This window comes from Lampetra planeri, chromosome 8 (assembly GCF_965212315.1).
Source record: "Lampetra planeri chromosome 8, kcLamPlan1.2.h2, whole genome shotgun sequence".
NCBI lineage: Eukaryota > Metazoa > Chordata > Hyperoartia > Petromyzontiformes > Petromyzontidae > Lampetra > Lampetra planeri.
Window position 1 is genome coordinate 12,771,583 of NC_136114.1, and position 19,592 is coordinate 12,791,174.

Sequence of the window (19,592 nt, forward strand, 5' to 3'; positions counted from 1 at the left end):
ATTTGGTTGTTTATACCTTATGTTTTGTATAGCATTTCTTGACATTTTTATTCACTGAGGGTTTTCACTTCGTAATTGTTATAAACAGGATCATGCGCTTCATGCGATTATGCATGCAATTATTGTACAGCGTTGTGAAATGCAATTAGCACGGATGGCACTTTAGAGAACTGAAATGATTATTATGCAAACTACACGTTACCTTCTTCCACCAAGGCAACCTCTTCCAAATCTTCATTGTCCAAACACTCAACGAAGCCAGCCAGCAACTTCTGACTGGTGCTCTGTAAAACATACATTTTGAATGCGACGTCAGTAAAGTACATGGGTAGTTCAGCACACCTAGTGCACACACAGACAGTTTTATGGTGGTGGCGAGATATTAACTCCCTAGCCTGGTATGAAGGAGGTTGTGGGCTCGATTCAGAACCTGACGCCTGTATATTTTGAGTTTACATGTTCTCCCCGTGGCCGCGTGGATTTTTTCCAGGTTCTCCGATTTTTCCAAACCACATTTAGAAACATGCGTTTTATAGTATTTGGCTGGTATATATATAATCACACAAGCCACTTTGTTGAGCTATCATTAGTGGCCAGGTCGTTTCTGAAAAAGAGCTACATAGCTCAGTGGGCCTTACCTGGTAAAACATTTTTTTTTTAAAGAACTGAAGTAACCAAATGAGGTGACAGTACTGAAAGGGGATTGTTACCTTGTCGTGTGTGAAGTCTCCAACAAGCTTGCTTTGGATGTTCGGGTATTGGCAAACCTGGCACAGGATCTTTGCACCCTCGGCCACAAGGGGCGAGTTTGTTGCACTGTGGCACAGGTACCTGTAAACGCGAATGCATCACAGAATGTGATCATACATTGTGAATATCATTTATTATACTCGCACAAACTATCAATATTCACATCTACTGAGTACCAAGTGCACCTCAGGCCGAATCATTCTTCAGTAGCTCCTGTGTTTGCATATGATGCTGCTGGTGGGCGCTGTTGGCTATAGTAATGGTGTTTTTTTTAAATGATCTAACAATTCTTCAATTAAAATTGATTCTTCCGCTCATAAGCCTGAACAGCCGCCGGCTCACAAGTCCAAGAGTTAATGGTGCAGTGGGAATGTAACGATCACGGGCGGTCGAACCTGGCGATGGTGGCGATGTGGTCGGGCTTCTTGGAGCGCGGATTGATGCCCTGCAGCAGCTGCTCGAGCGGCGTGACGATCACGCTCGAGTGGCTCTCGCGCAGCAGGTCCATGAAGAGGCCTTCCTTGCGCAGTGCGGCGTGCAGCATGGACAAGCACGACAGCAGGGCGCCCTCCAGGGAGGCCTTGCCTGCAGCCCGCACGCACGCGCGCACGGCACGTTAAGAGAAAAGCATTCATAGGTGTGTTCCTCTACAACAGGAGCCGGCAACCAACAAGAGCCATTTTTTTCGAATTCGGTACAAAACTCATTATTTCAAGAGCTGCAATGCATGTGAATACATACATCCAATGTGTCACGAAGCAGTCCGTAAAGAGCTGCAGAGGTTGCCGACCTCTGTCCTACACGAAAGACTATTGACAAAGTCCCAACACGCTTTAGAGTACAGGACTACATTGACACTTAGAAACGCACCGTTTGTGATGCTCTTCACATGTTTCACGTAAACCATGTTGCACTAAACGAAACGGTAATTTGCCGGGCCAACCGACGGAATACACAGACATCAGAGACGTAGAACTAGAATTTTGTCTAAGGAGGTAAAAATTTTACTGCGTATTGATAACCAGGCTGAGACCATGATCTCTACACTTGTGAATCCAATATAATCATAGGTGCCTTCCCAAATTATAGCCAAGGTTCTCAGCAATTTTATGCCACCACTCTGACGCAGTATTACCTCCCTGAGCCACCTGGCCACTGGTCCTCTGCAATCTTAGATAAGATTACAGAGGACCGATGTAAAGAGAAGTAACAATACAATAATAAGTGTTTCATTTTGGGCCGTTGACATCTGAACATAGCACACCTAAGTCTTACCCAAGCTGACTGTCTAAATCAGTGGTGCAAGCAACAATATCACGTACAAGACAAAAGCAGTTGCCGCTGGCGGATATGAAAAGGTGCTTGCTAACAGCACTTGGCCCAGCAGTCTGGAAAGAGAAAGGTCTGCATACGGTGAAGAGAACACACCAGGGAAGGGCACGTGGATGTCGAGCAGCCGGACCCCTTCCTCCAAGATGCTGAGGCACAGGTTCAGCATGGGCGACTCGTTCAGCAGGTGATACATGAGGTTGTATCCCGGAAGCTTGTTGGCAAGAACCAGTTCACCTGCACGCATTGGAAAGTGTTGTATCGGAAACACATCTGCGGTCAACACCGGCGTTTATGATGTGCATTACGGTTTATGATGTGCATTACAATGTCAAACATCCAACGGTCATGTATCCTCCCTGGCCAATTAACTGCAAACACCTGTTGCAGTAATTTGGGCATTGTGTATCTGTCATTTTCTGTAGATGTTCACAAATCTGACCCTTTTGCATACATTAATGTATTATTAATCTCGAATAGCATTCACTTTCTTATAAAGCACGGTAAATTATTTATCATGTTTAAAGTAGCTTGTGCTATATTTTTATCCAGTAACCTGTGCAATTATCATTTTATATAGAAGTTCACACAATCGAATTTTTATCACATATTGCCAATACCCAGTCCCCAACAAGGAAATATACGACGCCGTACCGTACACTTCAAATGTGTTATCATTCGCACTTAAAATCTGTTTATATGCTGCATATTGTCATGCATTGACACAACACAAAAGTAAAGCACGTAAGTTTAAATTCTTACGAGCTGAAATAATATGCATAACAGTTTGACTCCGCTTCTGTAAATAATACCGTTTCCTAACAGGACCCTGCTCCAGAGAAGTTGCACTGATAAAAGTCAGCACTTGCCTTGTACATCCACTGGCTGCTCAACAAAGTCATCGGGACGTGGGTCGTAGTCACGCAGAAGCTTGTGAAATATCTGCAGCACCAATTCAGCCACCTGCCACTGCACGACAAAAGCACACCGACACGAGTGCTCAATCTTAACAGCAAGCAACACGGCAATGTCGCATTACAACAGGTTTTGGCAACAAAGTACATTATTTTTTTACAAACTAAGATTTTCAGCCCAAAATCACAGACTACTTAATTCTCCGTGACTGTCTTTTATACGTTCTTTTCCTAATAGTTTTGCTGGTAACACATGCATTTCGTTTTTCTTACAGCATATGTTAAATATAATATTTACTACATTTCCAACAGTTTGGTACCCACAGATAATTGTGAGACCTACAATCATGGTGATTATCAATTGTTATTATTCACCTCGACTGTTAATTACCTTCTCTGCCGGATCACGGTATGCACGAGTGGGGAACTTCAGGAAGACGGTTTCACGCAGGAACGTGAGGTAGGGGTCAAAGCCGGGTGAGCGCAGCCCCGTGCCGAGGCTGGCCGGCACAGAGTCGTCCAGGAGGGCACTGAGCAGCGTGCAGAACGCACGCGTCAGGGGGTACTCCTCGCACCGAGCCTCAATTTCCGTCAGCTCCATCTGCAGGAGGAACGGCACAGCGACCGCATCGGTCGATCCGTCTCTTACGTCGGAGTCTGAACGTCCTCAACGCTTCCTTAAGTCTGCTTCAATGTGAATTCAAGGAAGCCGTACCGAGGATGGCTTGGGATAATTCTCTGTAGATCTTGGATAAGTTGAATTAGTTTGGTTGATTCAATGTAAATCCCTTTAGAATTCGATATTACCACTGCACTGACTCTTGATAATTTTTAAACGGCATCTGTTATGACTTTGGGGAACTTGCAGCAAACGACCCGAGTTCTGTTTCTTGGCCGTGCATCAGTGATAAGTGATATTTAAACTAATTCTGGCCACCCACTGCACCAAAGCCAAAGGGCATTCATCCAGCAGTGGAATGCCAAAGGGCTGTAAATTATTACTATTATACATATTCTACTCAATGTCCTCAGCAAACTCTACAAAGGAAGTGACCACAGGATAGTGCAATGTAATTTATATTTCAACATTACTGAGAAGAGGGAAAAGCAAATTTATAGGCAAGAACAAGATAGTTAACATCAATAATAAAGTTTAGAAATGCAAGGGAATTTTGCCTTATTCTAAGCAACAAATACAAATTTCTCATTCAGAAAAATGACAAAATGGATGTCAACTTTAAATTGAGATAACTGATAATGTAATTGACAGTGCATTTCAAATGTGAGAAAAACATTAAGAAACATTAGACAAGTTATAAGACCACAAACAACATATGGAAGAGAAATATTAAAATGGATGAAAATTCCAAATAAACATAGAATATATACAACTACTGTATATAACATATTTATGAAAACGAGGAAATAAAATGAGAAAAAGCAACCGAAATTGTGTTTTCGATATCACAACAAGCAATGGGAGCGTGAAAGCAGCAAAACGGCGATTCTAAAATCGAAAACAATATTCTTAGGAAGAAAAGTTAAAGAATAACATTTTGGGGCCTTTTCCAAAAAAATTAATAGTGATTTGGTTATATCAAGGTTGCCGATAATAGTACTTGACTAGAAAGGAAATTGACTATTAGTCATGCTGAACTTAGTTTACATAATATATTTTACATGTTAAATAAAGCTAGGTAACCAAATGCTAAGGTCGTGTTTCATGACCACAATTACATTACTACAAACTACACACCTGTATCTTGTAGAACTTTTTAATGAAACAATAAAATGAAATTATTTGTAAGAGAAAGGATCAACGAATAAGGCAGAATATAAAAAAAATTTGAATTTGAGCCTTCAGTCTCTTCTATAATTGGTACGTGGAAGCAAACAACCAATTATCTTTACCATCAGGAGACCAAGTACACAGCAATCGAGTTCAGTAGTCCTACATGTTTGGCGATACATTAAAAAAATCATTAAAACCTGTTAAGAGACATGATATACCGATAACAAGCACAGTTAGCGTATATTAATTTACTCAGCGCAGCGAGCACAAACATCCTGGGAGCATTAAAAAAAACACAAATCGCTGTAATTCTCTTTTCAAAGTTCATTACCGGGAAAGTTAACTGTGCTGAAATTCAATTAGACTGGGGTCAGGAGGAATCTGGAAGCACGTTGAAATGCTCTCCCACATCCGTTCGTCAAACAGGAAAGAATAGTGGGGGACCACTCAGCCTCTTGAGAGAAAATTAATTTTCTCCCATTCCCTCTGCGAGCGATCATCCAAGCGTGAAATACCAATACATCTTGGCTGCAGGCGGAGAGGTGGCAAAGCCATAAATCTCATTCCTTTTTCCAAATTTGCTTCGCCACAAGAACGATCAGAAATTAAAATAAGCCAATTAACGTGTATTTTGCGTTCACTCACTTGACTCTCTTTGAGTTTGCTTTTTACTAGAGATTATCCAATATTTTAACCTAAGTTCTGAATATACAAAAAAAATGTGTTTGGTCAGGAAAATTATCAAACCTAATTGAATAAGAAATACCAAGTGTGTTGTGATAAAAGATGAATGTATGATTAAACACATGGGAAAATAACGTAAGAAGAACTTACCTCAATTCCAGAAACCTGTCTCTGACTTGGTAATTTCACTGTCTGAAGGATCTGCAGATGAATAAATACAAAGTATTAATTTATTGCAGAAAAACCTGTCAGGAATAAAACATTATGAAAGTTTTCTGAATGTATGAAGTAGACTGAAATAAATTTAATCCAATATGAGTCCTCCAGGAAAAATGGATGACTCTGTAAAAATGAGTAACTGCTACATTTGAAGATACTGCACTGAAAGCATTTTAGCAATATTGCTAAGACATTACAACATCATTTTAAAATACTAGAATGAAGCTCAGTCTCCCGCTCATGATCACCATTAACCCCACCACTCCTTACTGCCTGTATTACATTATCACCTTAAATTCGTTGCCACAAGCATGTGCAATAGACAGTCAACAACACAATCAATCAGCCATAGGTCTTCCAGAGTTACCACCTTATTTGCAGACCAAGCACTCAAACACCATGAGGAAGTCAAGGCTCGCTGGGCCAGAATGGGTGGTTCCTAATCCGATTCAGCACTGTACTATAGTGCCGATGAAAGCAGACAGTCTCAAAAAGTCACTGAAGAACAGACTTTGAATTCAGCAACACAGGAAAATACACGTACTCTCGTGCATTTTTTAAATAAAATTTTAAACAGGGCAATCTGCAGATTATCTCTTTATAATAGGATGTGATATAGTACATGTGTCATAAACTGAGAAAAAAGATTATGCTGTAGTAATGTAATGCCCAAGAAAAAGAAACCCCAAAGCCATGATTGCTGGCTTGGTGGAAATGTAGCTTCCACAGATTTTCATTTTAAAAGTAACCAGATTAGTTTTTGCAAAAATATTGCCATGAATAACTTGAATGCCAACACATACATAAGGTTTGTAGACAAAATATTAGGGCTGTGAACGTTCAAATTACCTCTGTCAACTAACCCTTTTTGAAATTTGATGAATCGTCACAATTCAAGACCAAATTATATATATATATTTTTACAGTGTGATAGCTCCCCTTGTGCCTACAGGGGCCACATGAACTAATTAGATGGAACATACAATTCTGGCCTTTATGAGAACAATGAAAGCTTGTATACAAGTGCTATAGTGAATTATTACATTGCAAAACCGTGCGAGGCGGCGAAGAGCTTGAGGAGATCTTCATGCAGAAGTGCATCAATTAAAGCTGATGACGGCAAACCTAGAATAATTCTCACGTGCGCATATTTTAATTGACAAATCAATGCCTCGTTACAGCCCTATTAAAAAAACTACGATCCCGCTCAAAAGCTGCGGAGACAGCTGGGCACAATAAGCCACAAAATAATTTACCTGTGCCAGCTCAATGGCCTGCCAGAGGGTGGCGGCGATTTCGGGCGAGCGTGCGAAGGCGGCCACTGTGTTGAGCAATTCAGCCTTGAGCACGGGCGGCAGAGCGCACTGCACCAGCCCCAGCATCGTCACGAGCGGCGCCCACTGGGGATGCTCGTACAGCGAAAGCCGAGCGCTCTCGTTCTGCAGCGACAACGACAATTTACAACTCCACTCATGTAAGACGCGTTATAAAACAAGCAACAGCCAACTCCATTACTGTTACTATATTGAGCCAAAACTTTCGAAGCACCATTCAGTCCACATAAATTCCCACTCTCTTAACATGTTTATATCCTTACCAGTAACTTTTCACTTGTGCATTTGTGGTCAAAACAAGAGGCAAAAATCACGCAACAAAGTGCAGCCTAGAACTTAACGGTCACATTAAGAGCAGCCCGACAGCTGTCGAGAAGCTGCAATAAACATGGTGTAGATGGCAGCCACGTATATAATTAATCATCCTGATCTGCCCTGTTTGGATACATTTTCACGATTCAGGATCATGATGAAATTCAAGCATAAACACTTTCTCCATTTTGAAGGGCATAATATAAATTTTCTTATCTGTCTCATCAGTCTATTTTGTACCATCTCACCTGTTTCATGTGCCAACAAAAATAACTCGAATTACATTTTCACGAATTTAAAATAATACTTTTCACCCACGTATGTAGGGAGCATAAAAAATCTATTTCAATCCATTCATACATTTACATGCCTGAACGCAGCATTTGTGTTAATGAACGACTGGGTAACCAATCGCACGGCAGTCAAAGGGGCTGCAAATCCACACGGCATGGCAAACGCCAGTGTGCGCCCACCTGCTGGGCGATGGTCGCGGTCAGACGGAGCACGGCACGCAGGCCATCCTGCTCGCGCGGCGTGACGCTCTTGAGCGACAGCGCGGGGGCGTAGGGCCGTGCGCCGGGCTGGGCGTCAACGCCGGACGCCTCCCTCTTCAGGTGCTCGCGGTACGCCATCAGCGAGTGGAAGAAGTGCTCCCAGGAGATGGCACTGCTGTTCACTCCCTGGATGGTGTTCTCCACTGCTTTTCAGTGCAGGTTTTTGTGTTTGTGTATACGGACCAGCCCACAGCAGTGTTCGTTTAAAAGCAGAATGGACAGAACATCAGATTGCAGGGAATGTGGCGTTATATGAAGCGCACAAGCTACTGGGTCGAGCAAGGTAATGGAATAAAATTAAATAGTAAATGATTAAGGTAAATATAAATATATGTTAAAACATTTTTCAGACATTTAAATCCACTGCCGGGTGAACCATGTCAGTCATGGGGGTTGTTTGACCACACTTGACCAAGGTAGTGAGTATGGTCTCACCACTGATGTTGGACAATGCTAGGCATCAAACTCAGGATGGCCAGAATCATAGTATATTGCATAAACTACTGCACCAACAATTCCCCCCAATGTTAAAAAGGTACAATATATTGCTATTTTTCACGTAATATTTTGAATACTCAATAAGGACAAACAGCAATATTATTATTTGTTAAAATAAACATTAAAGTTTCCTATTCACAAATGCGAAAGTCTCAGAAGTAGCTATTCTTTTGTAAGCAAAAAAAACTGGTAAATAAGAACGTGCCGCAGGGCAGTAGGCTGTACGCAGAAGGTGATGTAATTTTCACGTGACATTAACCTTAAGTCTTATCCTCACTGCGAACATTACAGGTCCCATGGCACCCACCGATAGAAACCACAGGAGTTAATGTCAGGTTTCTGGCTTGGCTCACTTCACAAACATTAGTACAAGACAATAACGCCATTTTTATCGGTGAAAAGTCCCACTGCAGGTGTGCACATCTCTGGGATGCTACGCAGCGTACACAATCCCAAAGTGAATTACATAGCTCAGCCAGCTAGCTATACAACTTGAGAGCAAAGCGAACCTTGGCCAGTGCCATTGGTCTTGAGTAGGTTGAAGCAGTAGAGCGAGCAGTTAGGGCCCGTAGAGAGGCCCTGAAGCATGCGTAGGTACGGGACGTAGAGGGACGAGGGCAGCAGGTCACCGGTTTGACGCACAAACCTGGACAGTGACACCTGTCCCAAAACACATGTAAAAAAATTGGAGTAAAAATCGAAGTCAAGTCACAGTGGTTTCTCATTCAAATGAGCATGGGGAGGTGCTCATTCTACCCTGCTTCCCACCTGGTCTGGAAATCTTCCCCCTGCCATCCATGCCGTCATGTCCCTGCGCAAATTCTGGTTCAAGGCTTTCCATGTTCTCTGGCCTACAACAGACTGCCACTTCATAAAAAATAATGAATTTGTCTAATATTTATGCACAAGGCTTGAGATGCCATTGAATCTGAATGCAACGTAAATCAAAATTGTCTTGTATGGTAGGCCCTCCGATGAGCACGGTTTTGCTGCAAACGGTGCGAAAAAAGTTCAACATAAATACAAACGTAAAGCCAAAGACAATGGTGTAAATTAAAAATTCATATAGCCAGGAAAAGTGTTATCCAAACTACAACTTAATACAAAATGTATCATTTTATGGACCCTGCAGAAGTGATTAGTTGGGCTGAACTCCCAAAGAGATTTCAATTTGAAAACTTTAGATTGATCATTCTAACCATTGTGCCATTCACTGCAGTATTTAGTGCATTTTACATACACGCAATTACTGACAACCATACACATACTAAAAGCAGATGTTTGGTTTTTCGGAAATTATTATAAATCATGCACTGCATAACACATTTGTTATAGACGGACAAAGTGTTTAAAAATTGCAATATTTATCTCACAGATGGCACAAAGGCACCACATTTTAGTAACCATTGGACAGTGTTGCATTAAACACATGTCTATAACACAGATATGCATAATCTTACAATGGAAGAGCAACTAGAATATTTCAAAACCATTTTCACAAAAACGGTAGTTGTATACAATGGTACAACCTGTCACTATGCTAACAGCTAATGCTAATGTCATGTGTATACACAGACACACAATACCTGTCTGGGAGGGGGCCTTTGTTGATACATGCCCAGAAAGGAGCCCGTCTCGTTGAGTCCTTGCAAGGGTTCCGATGGACACCAAAACTCCAAGGCAAGCTCCAGACTGAACGGGTCTTTGCTATAAAACTCTCCAATCTGTTTGCAACAAAAAACATTGTGGAGTTATATTAACACGTACAAATATAATAATCTCAAGTTGTCAATACGCTATTTGATACCAGTTGTAATTGTGCCAAGTACACATGTAATGGATAGCTCATCTGTGAATCCACTGTTGGATGAGCGCATTCCCACGTCTGTGTGGGTCGTGGGGATTATTTGACCATGTTTCGCCATGCTGGTCAGTGTAGTATGGTCAAGGTGGGGAGCATAGATGCAGCATATAAGTACAGTACAACAATGGATTTTGCCATGCTAGTCTGTTAACCACCACGTAAGCACAACTATGCAGCCGCTAATGACACCCTGGCATCCACGGTGTTCACCCATCCAACAACTATCCACGCTCAATCCTGCTCAACTTTTCGAGATCTGAAGAAATCAGCCGTATTCCGGGCGATTCGGTCACAGACGTACTTGTGTCATTCGCGACAAACTGCAATCACGAGATAATTATCACGTCAGCTAGTAACGACGCTGCTGTAAATGCAATTATAATGGTCCCCAGCATTGCACTGCAGTGCGAGCGCCCACCAGCAGCATGAGGTGCTCTAGCTCGGAGCGCGTGGCGGGCGGCTCGCCGCCCAGCTGCAGGTTCATGAGCACGATGCGCGCCTCCTCGTCCGCACGGTTCCGCAGCTGCTTCACCTGCACACGGCAGCACACAAAGTGTAGGCAACCTCAGCGAAGCAGACGGGAAATTATGGAAATCAGACTAAGCTTAAACCACCTGCAATGTGACTAATTTGAATATTTAAAAAATATTTTGGAACGTTACACTATACTGTGATCGTTTCCTGTGTTGAATATGTTATTGACAGAGCCGTCCGACAACCTAGCAGAGATCTTCATTCACCTGTGGGATTTCCATGGCTGATAATTATACATGAGCAACCAAAAACACATTTGAGACTTACATCAACACATCACCTTCCCATTTACTACTATAATGAGCCAAGAATGTCTGTGTGTCCCACGTGTGACGTAACTCCACGTTGACCAGCCCCCCTCATGAATAATCATGAACAGGTTACGTTCTCCACATGGACCCCGCCCTCATTAATAATCATGAGCGGGTGACGTCACTCCACATGGGGGGGGCGAGGCGCCTCCTCCCCCCCACCTCAGTATCAACTTATAACCCTCACTACAAAGGCAGAACCCTCACGTCACGCAATCTCCATAACGCTATTGAGACATACAAGTAAAAAGGACGTCATGACGAACAAGGGATTATAACCTCTAAATGAAATGAGCCTGTCATCGCGGCCTTACAAAATGCACACGAATGGATACAATGAATATCCCGTTGCAGTCTGCTTTTCACTTGCAAGTTTCAGATTTACTGCAATACACACGTCCTTGGACGGGCAAAAGGCTAGTTAACACATGGATGGAAGCAAGCGTCGAACATAGACTTACTACATGGGATTTGCATATTGGCAGAGGGGGAGTTTAGCCTAAGCACTGTTTTTTTATATTCGGTCCCCACTAAGATGCATTGATCTGCTTACGTTAAAAAGCGTGAATCGCATTGTTCTTGTTGAATCGCAAACCTTGAGCGGCATGAGCACGATGAAGTCTGCGAGCAGGGTGTGCAAGCGGCGGATGTAGAACTCCTCCTGGTAGAACGTCTCGGCCCCCACCACGGCTTCGCGCAGGAACAGGAATACGCCGCTCGCGAGCGCCATGTCCACTAGCGTCTCATCCGCTTCGATGTACTCTCCCAAAGCTGGCAAGAACCATGGTAGAGGAGCGGAGTAATGGGGAAGCGGGGGATGGGGCATGACAGGAGAGGAGTGTAAAAATACATATTTTAAATAACATGAAATAAAACATTGTCATTGCTATCAGCACAGCTGTCAAACTGCCCCACTCATGATAGGAGAAAATATATATTATGCTATCAGCAAAAAGTATGATTAATTTAATGTATTAGTTTTACTGCCAAAAAGTTTTTCTAGTGAAAGATTTCCGATGTTCAAGGACATTTATTTTTCTCAGTCAAGAGAGATAAGTGCTTTAGCAGGTAAAGCACTCATCTCGATTACAATTCACATTACATGACTTTCCCTAATACATGCATCACCACATGGACCATGAAAAATAAAGGAACCAACCATCACTGACATAAAAAAAACACTAGTTCTTCAACAACAACTTACAGTACCAGGCAATTTAATTTGACAGCTAACAAAACGAACAGATAAAGTAAAACAAAACATTCTCGTAGAGGAGCACCTGCAGACTCGGGCAGTTGTGAGACCCCACGCAGGCCTGCGGCCCAGGCCAGCCGGACGGTGGCTTGCAGGCCTGGCACCTTCCACTCGTGTTGGTCCATGATGCGCGTGTGCACCACGTGCACGTACTCACGGTCCATGAGGGGCAGCTGGCGCCGCAGCTCTGTTGGGATACAGGTAAGGGCGGGTGTGAGTTTCCGGTAATGGGCACAGAACTGACAGCACATCAGCAATGCGAAGCTCCGACACTTTGTGCAAGAGGGCAGTGAAACACACACGGCCTGCATCAACCAGCACAGTACAATAACCTCCAAGAACCACACAATGTGGGGAGGCCATCGTCCGGGAGTGGACCAATAAAAGGGCTGTACATGTACTAAATTAATCAGTTTCAAGGGGGTTATCATGACCAATACTACTGAAGCCATCACACTTTGCTTTTGTTTATTTATTTCTGCTAGACCGTTACCATCACATTATTATTTTTGCCAGAAGACACTCATTATACAATAGCCTGCTGTCACTTTATACCACCTTCTGGCTTTGTGTGTATTGTGCGTGTGTGCACATGTGTGCGTGAGAGCGGCGAAGCAGTGGCTAGCAAACTGAACAAATCTGGTAAGCGGAATGATTCCCAGGTTATGCTAACATCAGAAGCGAATATCTCAACTGCTAAGTGGCCTACTCTAGATCGACTCAGCCTTAAATTGAATCCCTGGTACAGTTTGTAAAAACAGCAGGACAAGGCATGGTGTTGGTAACACCACCCTTTCACGCACTCTGCCAGGCTTAATAGGTGTTAGCGAACAGCACTTGCCACAACAGTCTATAGGGAGATATTTTGGGCACGTCAGCGACTCATGCGCGTATGTTTGTACGTGTTTTCCAAATATAAAAAAAGCAAGGACTAAATGTGTAAAAAATGCACACGCTGCCAAGTGGCAAATACATGACGTGCATAAATAACACGTGTGTGAGAGAAAGACCAACGATCCTTCTGTTACTACCTTCTGCGTCCTCCAGCGGCTGTTCCAGCACACTGACATCGAAGCAGTAGAGCAGGGCGACGAGCAGCGTCAGCGTGACCGAGTCGAGCCGACCGTCCCCATCGAGGCTGGTCCTCTCCAAGTGTTCCAGCAGCAGCAGTGTATCCTCTCGGGCCAATGGCGTTTGACATGACCACGCGTACAGGCACTCCGCCAGGGACTGCCGGGACTCCTTAATCATTTGCCCCACCTATGAAAGCCGATGCAATTTGTCACGTGACACGATGTGGCCGAATTACATCTTTCGCATAATTGCATCCGAATAAAAAAATAACTATGTTGTCACTTACACTGAAGGTATATGAAAGTTTAGTAGTTAGAATTCTGAATGCTTCTCTCCTATTGACCTCACTACGGACTCCTGTTAAAATCTTCACTTTAACTTCCACTCAGCTGCTCCAAATATGTAATCTCCCCCGCTGGCTGTCCGCACTGTAAAACTCTTAATCTGTTCCAAGTCTGGGCTCATTCTTCTACTGCTTCGGACCAGAATTCTCTATATTATATATATAAAAAAAATCTTGTTCTCTTCCAAGTCCCTTCAAATTGAAAAACTCTACTTGTACGCCAAAGAGATGGTCACATTTAGAATGTTTATAAAATTTAAATGCAGCTTTAGAAAAGTGAATTTGTGCATATATGAAGCAACACAACTTGTTTAAATGGAACCAAAAGCTGTTGCGATGAAAAAACAAATGACATGGCAGCATTGACCAACAGACCTCCTTTCGGTGACGCTCATTTCCTAGGCCACGCTCCTTCCGCAGTTTTTCAAACTCATCATTGAAGCTGATGGTGTCGAGTAGCTCAAGGATTCTCCTTGTCAAACCCTCCTCCATTAATTCATTGGTGAATTTGGTTGTTAAGGAAACCAGCTCATCGCTACAAAATGAGAGAACAGCAAAATAAAGTAGTTAAGCACAGTAATTACCTCCCACTTTCAAAATGTTTTGATGAGAAAATTACACCCCGCATTAATATAACTTACATTTTTGGCCGAATTATAGGCAGTGAATGTGATAAACATACATTAACAAGAGTTTTAACCCAGTTCTTCATACACACGACAGTCTACCAAAACTCATACCTGAGTTCTAGTGTCCAAGTCTTTCCACGGCGAGCCTGTATGAGCGAGCGGAGAGAATTGGCAATGCAGCGCTTGCCATCCCAGTAAAGCATGACAGCGACAAGCCCCCTGGTGTATGTTGGGAAGTCTGGCTGCTGTACCTCACCTTTGGAAAAATAAGAAAGCAGTTTTTCACCTTGCAGGCAGATACGAAGCATAAACTCTCAGCCAAGCACATTTCATTACCTGTACAATTATTGAGCTACAACACAAGATAAACTCTACATAATCCTAAACACAAGGCATGCACGGACACATTGATTTAACAAAAAATATTACATTCAGGAAAAATGCATCAATTGCATGTGTAAGAATATATTTTGCACGACTTATGCAAAGTATACACTGATACGAAGTTTATGCTAAGAGAGGAAAGAGTACAATTGAGAAAAAAGATAAATATAAACACCACAGGAAAATTACACAAATTATACATTATTGAATTGAACATTCCTGAATCATGACCATTCAACAAATCGTTGTGGGGATAAATACCTCCGAATACAAGTTACTTTTTAAACATGAATAACAATGACATATAAGTCCGTTAAATCTTTCCAGGAATATTAAACAAGGAACAATGGTTTAAAAACCTGTTCCAGCATGTCTATTTGGAAAATTACAGCAATAAAATATACATTCACTTGCCTATGACCAAATCACCTGGAACGCACCCGATTGTCTGATATCAGAGGGTAAGTACAATCGAGCCTGCATAGTGCTTAGATGGGTGGTCAGCATACACAAACAGGTTGCCGTCAGAGCTGTTGAGTTACGTGGTCAGTAAAACAAAATCCATTATTATACTGTACTTTTATGCTTCCACATCTATGCTTCCTGCCTTCACAAACTTACACTGACCAGCATGGTAAAATATGGTCTAACAACTCCTATAACCCTCAGGTGTGGGGAGACTATCATATGACAGTGCATTTCCACAGGGGCTGTGCATGTTCATGTACACATTTTCACTTACCTGCAAGCAAGAGCTCTAGGGCACTCAGTTCATTCATATTGAAGAGGTCACTAAGAATGAGAGCCTCTTCGATGAGGTCTGAGTTAATGATGCGTGTGCCCTGCTGGCCCTCCACAGCCAGGCCATCTGTGTTTGCCCGGCATACACGTTCCCTGTGCAGTGGGTTTTTTGCCTGTAGTTAAAGGCAGGGTGATAAAAAAAAATCTTAAAACACGTATTTATAAAAGGAATGCAAATGTGTTGTGAAAAAAATCGTCAATTAAACACTTTGTTAAAATGGTTTCGTGACTTCATTTAAATGTTAACATATTATTTCCTAAACTCAAAACAGACAAGCCTGTATGTTACCAGATTTCGCAGTCAAACAGGTACAGTATATGGCTTTAAACGCAACAGACATCTGTTGTGCTCATCTCGTAGATATACTAGATGGAAGTAAACGTGGAAGTAAACGTGTCGATTACTTACAGGGTTTTTGAAGAGCGAAATAAAGTCGGCTTTGTGCTTTTTGAGGACAGCATCGAGCTGATAGAAGGAGTTTGGTAGTTTCTTCCATATCGCATTCTCTACCGCCTGGTACACAGCCTTATAGGGGCCCCACAGGTTGTTAACTGCACACACACACAACAGATTGTACACAAGTGTTGCTTACAGCACATCGCTACTTTTGTTATCACTCGGACCCGACTCTCAATTTAACTCCACCCGAAAATATCCCCATCACTTGCAGCAGTCATGCCCGCTACGCTCCCCGTCACTCAGATGACTCTATACCTCAGCACTCCCATGCCTCTCTCCATCACTCAGGCCCCACTCCATCTCCAAAGCCTCTCCCCATCATACACGCCCCACTATCTCTACCCCTCCGCTCCCATAACCCCATGACTCTACACCCATCGCACACGTCGTCTGAACCCCACTTACTTTCCCCAATAACTCTGATCACACTCTACAAACCCACCACCTGCAATCACTCAAGACCCCTCCCACCTCTCCCCGGGCCGCCGATCTAGGACACAAGCAAGGCTTCTAGGCCTAACTGACGGAAACCCGCGCCCGCAGAACAAATCGCTGTACCGCTAAACACGGGTGCATCGCGCCCGTATAAAACTCATCGGAAGCTTCGCTCGTGGGCTACAAAAAAACGTGAAGGAGACGAAAAACCCGGACGAGCCTCCCAGATTGCGAACCTGAGCTTCCCGCGGATGAACCGGCCATGCTGAAATCGCCTCGACTGCCGGAACTTTTTGTTTATAATTCGCAGCGCGGATAGGGCAATCGCGTGGGCGCGCGCCCCTATAACGCGACATGATTGGTCCGCGTCCGGCCGGCGTTAGCCAATGGGAGCACTCGAACGCGGGTTCTCCACTTATCCGTGCTACGCAATATAAAACCGCGTGACCTCAGCTCTCGAGGCCCCCCCCCCGGCCGTGACCCGGAAGAACTCCCCGTAGCGGCTTCCCGCCAAAATGTTTAATTTGATTAAATAAAACAGGTGTTAAGATATATATTCTTAGTTCTTTCGGTAAAGTCACGTAGAAGGGAAATAATAAAAGAATAAAAATATAAAACAATAAAAATTATCACGTTTCGACTACAACACAAGCAATCATCATCAGGTGTGAAATCCACAGCAAGAAAATTTTCATGCTGTGGATTTCACACCTGATGATTTTATTGTTTAATATTTTTATTATTTTATTATTTCCCTTCTACGTGACTTTACAGAAAGAACCAATAATATGAATCCCTGCAGTCACGAAAGCTTTAAATAAAATTTCAACGACGGTACTTTATTGTACTCCATGCACAAATATATGATGTATTTGCATTGTAATTAATACATACATGAATGTACTTCCAAATTAAAATACAATGCAATAAACCCGATAAAAATGACGATGAACTGTTTCAAGTGCCTTCAGGGAAATTTTACCTCAATTTACATTCATTTATACTGGAATCTAATGCGATATACATTTTCATTTAAGTTGCTGAATACAACCGACCCCTTAAGCATATTTCCCCATCATTTTTTATCTGCACTCATTTCAAATGGCCAATAAAACTGGAGCAACAGCGCTGTTCCGTGGTTAGCGTATACAGACAAGCAATCCTCGGGCATTTAAACAAAAACCCTTAGTTCTGAGATTTAAACACGTGTCATACCAACAAGTTGAACTCATATATCTAACACTAGTCATCACTGAATCAGATACGCGCGTGTGAATAGCCACGTGTTTGAATCCCAGTCCAGTACGTCCACTGCAATTGGCACCTCAATTGCGATCTAAGTTCGATTTTCCCCTCCCTGCTTGGTGAACACGAGTGGCGAGTGATGTTCGAACTGGCCCTACTATCCCTCCTCAATCAGCACTGACCATCAAAGAGTTTACCATAAAGTCACGTAGGTAAAAATAAATAATAAAAATAATAGAAATAATAATAGAAATAAAATAATAAATCACGACGTTTCGGAGGCAACACAAGTCTCCGTCATTAGGTGGGACCGTCACAGCTAGATTTACTGTATCAAGTGAGGCAAAATTCCAAGAGACAAGCTCTTAAATACAAGTTAAGGGGGAGGGGCTTATCTGAATGTGGTAGCCAATGAATGGAACGTATTGGGTGGGGTGGGCGGGGCTAAAAGAGAACAATCGGTGCACTTCAACTTGGAGTTGTAACCGGTGTTGGCTGACAATCCAAATACAAAAAAGCAGTACTGTTAAACGCTGAGGATGTCAATACTCGGTAAAGTATAATAGTACCTGAATAGTAAGAGTTTACCATTGACGATGGGCAACCACGTTGGCTGATTCAAGAGCCGAATGGCTGACAGGGCTATACCAGCGATTCAACTACTGTACCGTCTTATTTTCTTACACTCACCATACACGCATCAAATGTCCCGTATTATAATAACTAGCTTCTTTGCCCGTCCTAGGACGGAAGCTGTAATGTTTGAGAAAAAATTGAGCAGAGTATGATTGTATCTTGTGTGAATTTAATGGCAGTGAATCTTGCACGAAATTATGTAATAAAACACCTCACTTCATGTCACTGTAGCACTGTATATAACCGACCTTCAATTTGTTCAAATTCACTGCTCTGATACTTTATTCTCTTCTGCTTTCGGTCGCTGGGGTTGAAATTAATTGGAAATCGATACAATATCTGAAAAATCACCGATAAATGTCTATATTACCATAATGTAGAAGCATACATTAGACTTACCTTTTGTCTCAAGTGCTGAAGAAATCAATAAAGACACCAAATCCACTTTGTTGCTGCGTATACTTTTTATTAGATTCACTTTCAATAAAGAAACGTCAAACTTAAAGCGAATTTGCGAAAAAATTATTTCCGCTCGACCTTCTGCGTGAGTGTAAAAAATCCCCCCGCTCATGAATATTCATGATGGGGGGGGGGGGGTGACATGTGGAGTGACGTCACGCGCAGGACGCAACATTCTTGGCACTCGGGACACATTTGGCTCATTATATATGGAGACTAGCTTTTCTACCCGATTTTAGCATGAAATCGAGGGAAAAGATACAAATATAGCATATATATCATTCGTTGAGTTGAATAGTGACCCCCAAATCATTACATGTTCATATCACTCGACCACAGGTTAAACCATTGGTATTAAGGGAAGGCTGTCTGACATGCTACAGTACTAAAATATAATAATGAATATTAGTTTCATGGCGCTAAGTAGTGCACTGTAACATCCATGTCCATGTTTCTAGTCCAGTAATTAGTCATATTCCATTCACATTTAGCCAAATTTAATGCGAACACGTAGGGCATGTTGCACAAATCCAAATGCACCATCACTGGAGCTGCCTGTATCAAGGGAGTGCCAGTCGGTTTCTACTCAGTGTAAACTATCCACCAGGACTGATTCACTTCCATCGCGATTTCAGGAATTGTCAGTCATTGGTTATCACCAGAAGATTAATGGGCCGATCATATTTTAACACCATCGTAAATTGTAGCATATTCAGTGACTGCAGTGGATCACAGGAACCAATAACATGCAACATCTATGAAAACAAAATAATTTA

At 42.5% G+C, this 19,592-nt stretch overlaps 1 protein-coding gene across 2 annotated transcripts in view; it reads right to left on the minus strand.

Moving 5' to 3' along the window:
- The window catches only part of LOC144720363 (nuclear pore complex protein Nup205-like), a 31,780-nt gene extending 15,014 nt beyond the window's left edge, over positions 1–16,766 (minus strand). The window contains exons 1-20 of one of the 2 annotated variants that reach the window (XM_078597079.1): positions 16,713–16,766; positions 15,991–16,133; positions 15,523–15,694; positions 14,508–14,652; positions 14,143–14,302; positions 13,382–13,610; positions 12,376–12,537; positions 11,691–11,866; positions 10,669–10,782; positions 9,973–10,110; positions 8,896–9,046; positions 7,808–8,031; positions 6,945–7,127; positions 5,620–5,670; positions 3,385–3,594; positions 2,949–3,048; positions 2,179–2,316; positions 1,146–1,335; positions 711–831; positions 203–284 (exon numbers count right to left, since the gene is read on the minus strand). In XM_078597079.1, coding sequence (XP_078453205.1) covers positions 203–284; positions 711–831; positions 1,146–1,335; positions 2,179–2,316; positions 2,949–3,048; positions 3,385–3,594; positions 5,620–5,670; positions 6,945–7,127; positions 7,808–8,031; positions 8,896–9,046; positions 9,973–10,110; positions 10,669–10,782; positions 11,691–11,866; positions 12,376–12,537; positions 13,382–13,610; positions 14,143–14,302; positions 14,508–14,652; positions 15,523–15,694; positions 15,991–16,133; positions 16,713–16,740 — 2,917 coding nt within the window. In that variant the 5' untranslated portion in view covers positions 16,741–16,766. Of the gene's footprint in view, positions 1–202; positions 285–710; positions 832–1,145; positions 1,336–2,178; positions 2,317–2,948; positions 3,049–3,384; positions 3,595–5,619; positions 5,671–6,944; positions 7,128–7,807; positions 8,035–8,895; positions 9,047–9,972; positions 10,111–10,668; positions 10,783–11,690; positions 11,867–12,375; positions 12,538–13,381; positions 13,611–14,142; positions 14,303–14,507; positions 14,653–15,522; positions 15,695–15,990; positions 16,134–16,712 lie in introns of both variants that reach the window. The other variant, XM_078597078.1, reaches the window with a different exon arrangement.
- Positions 16,767–19,592: the final 2,826 nt, after the last annotated feature.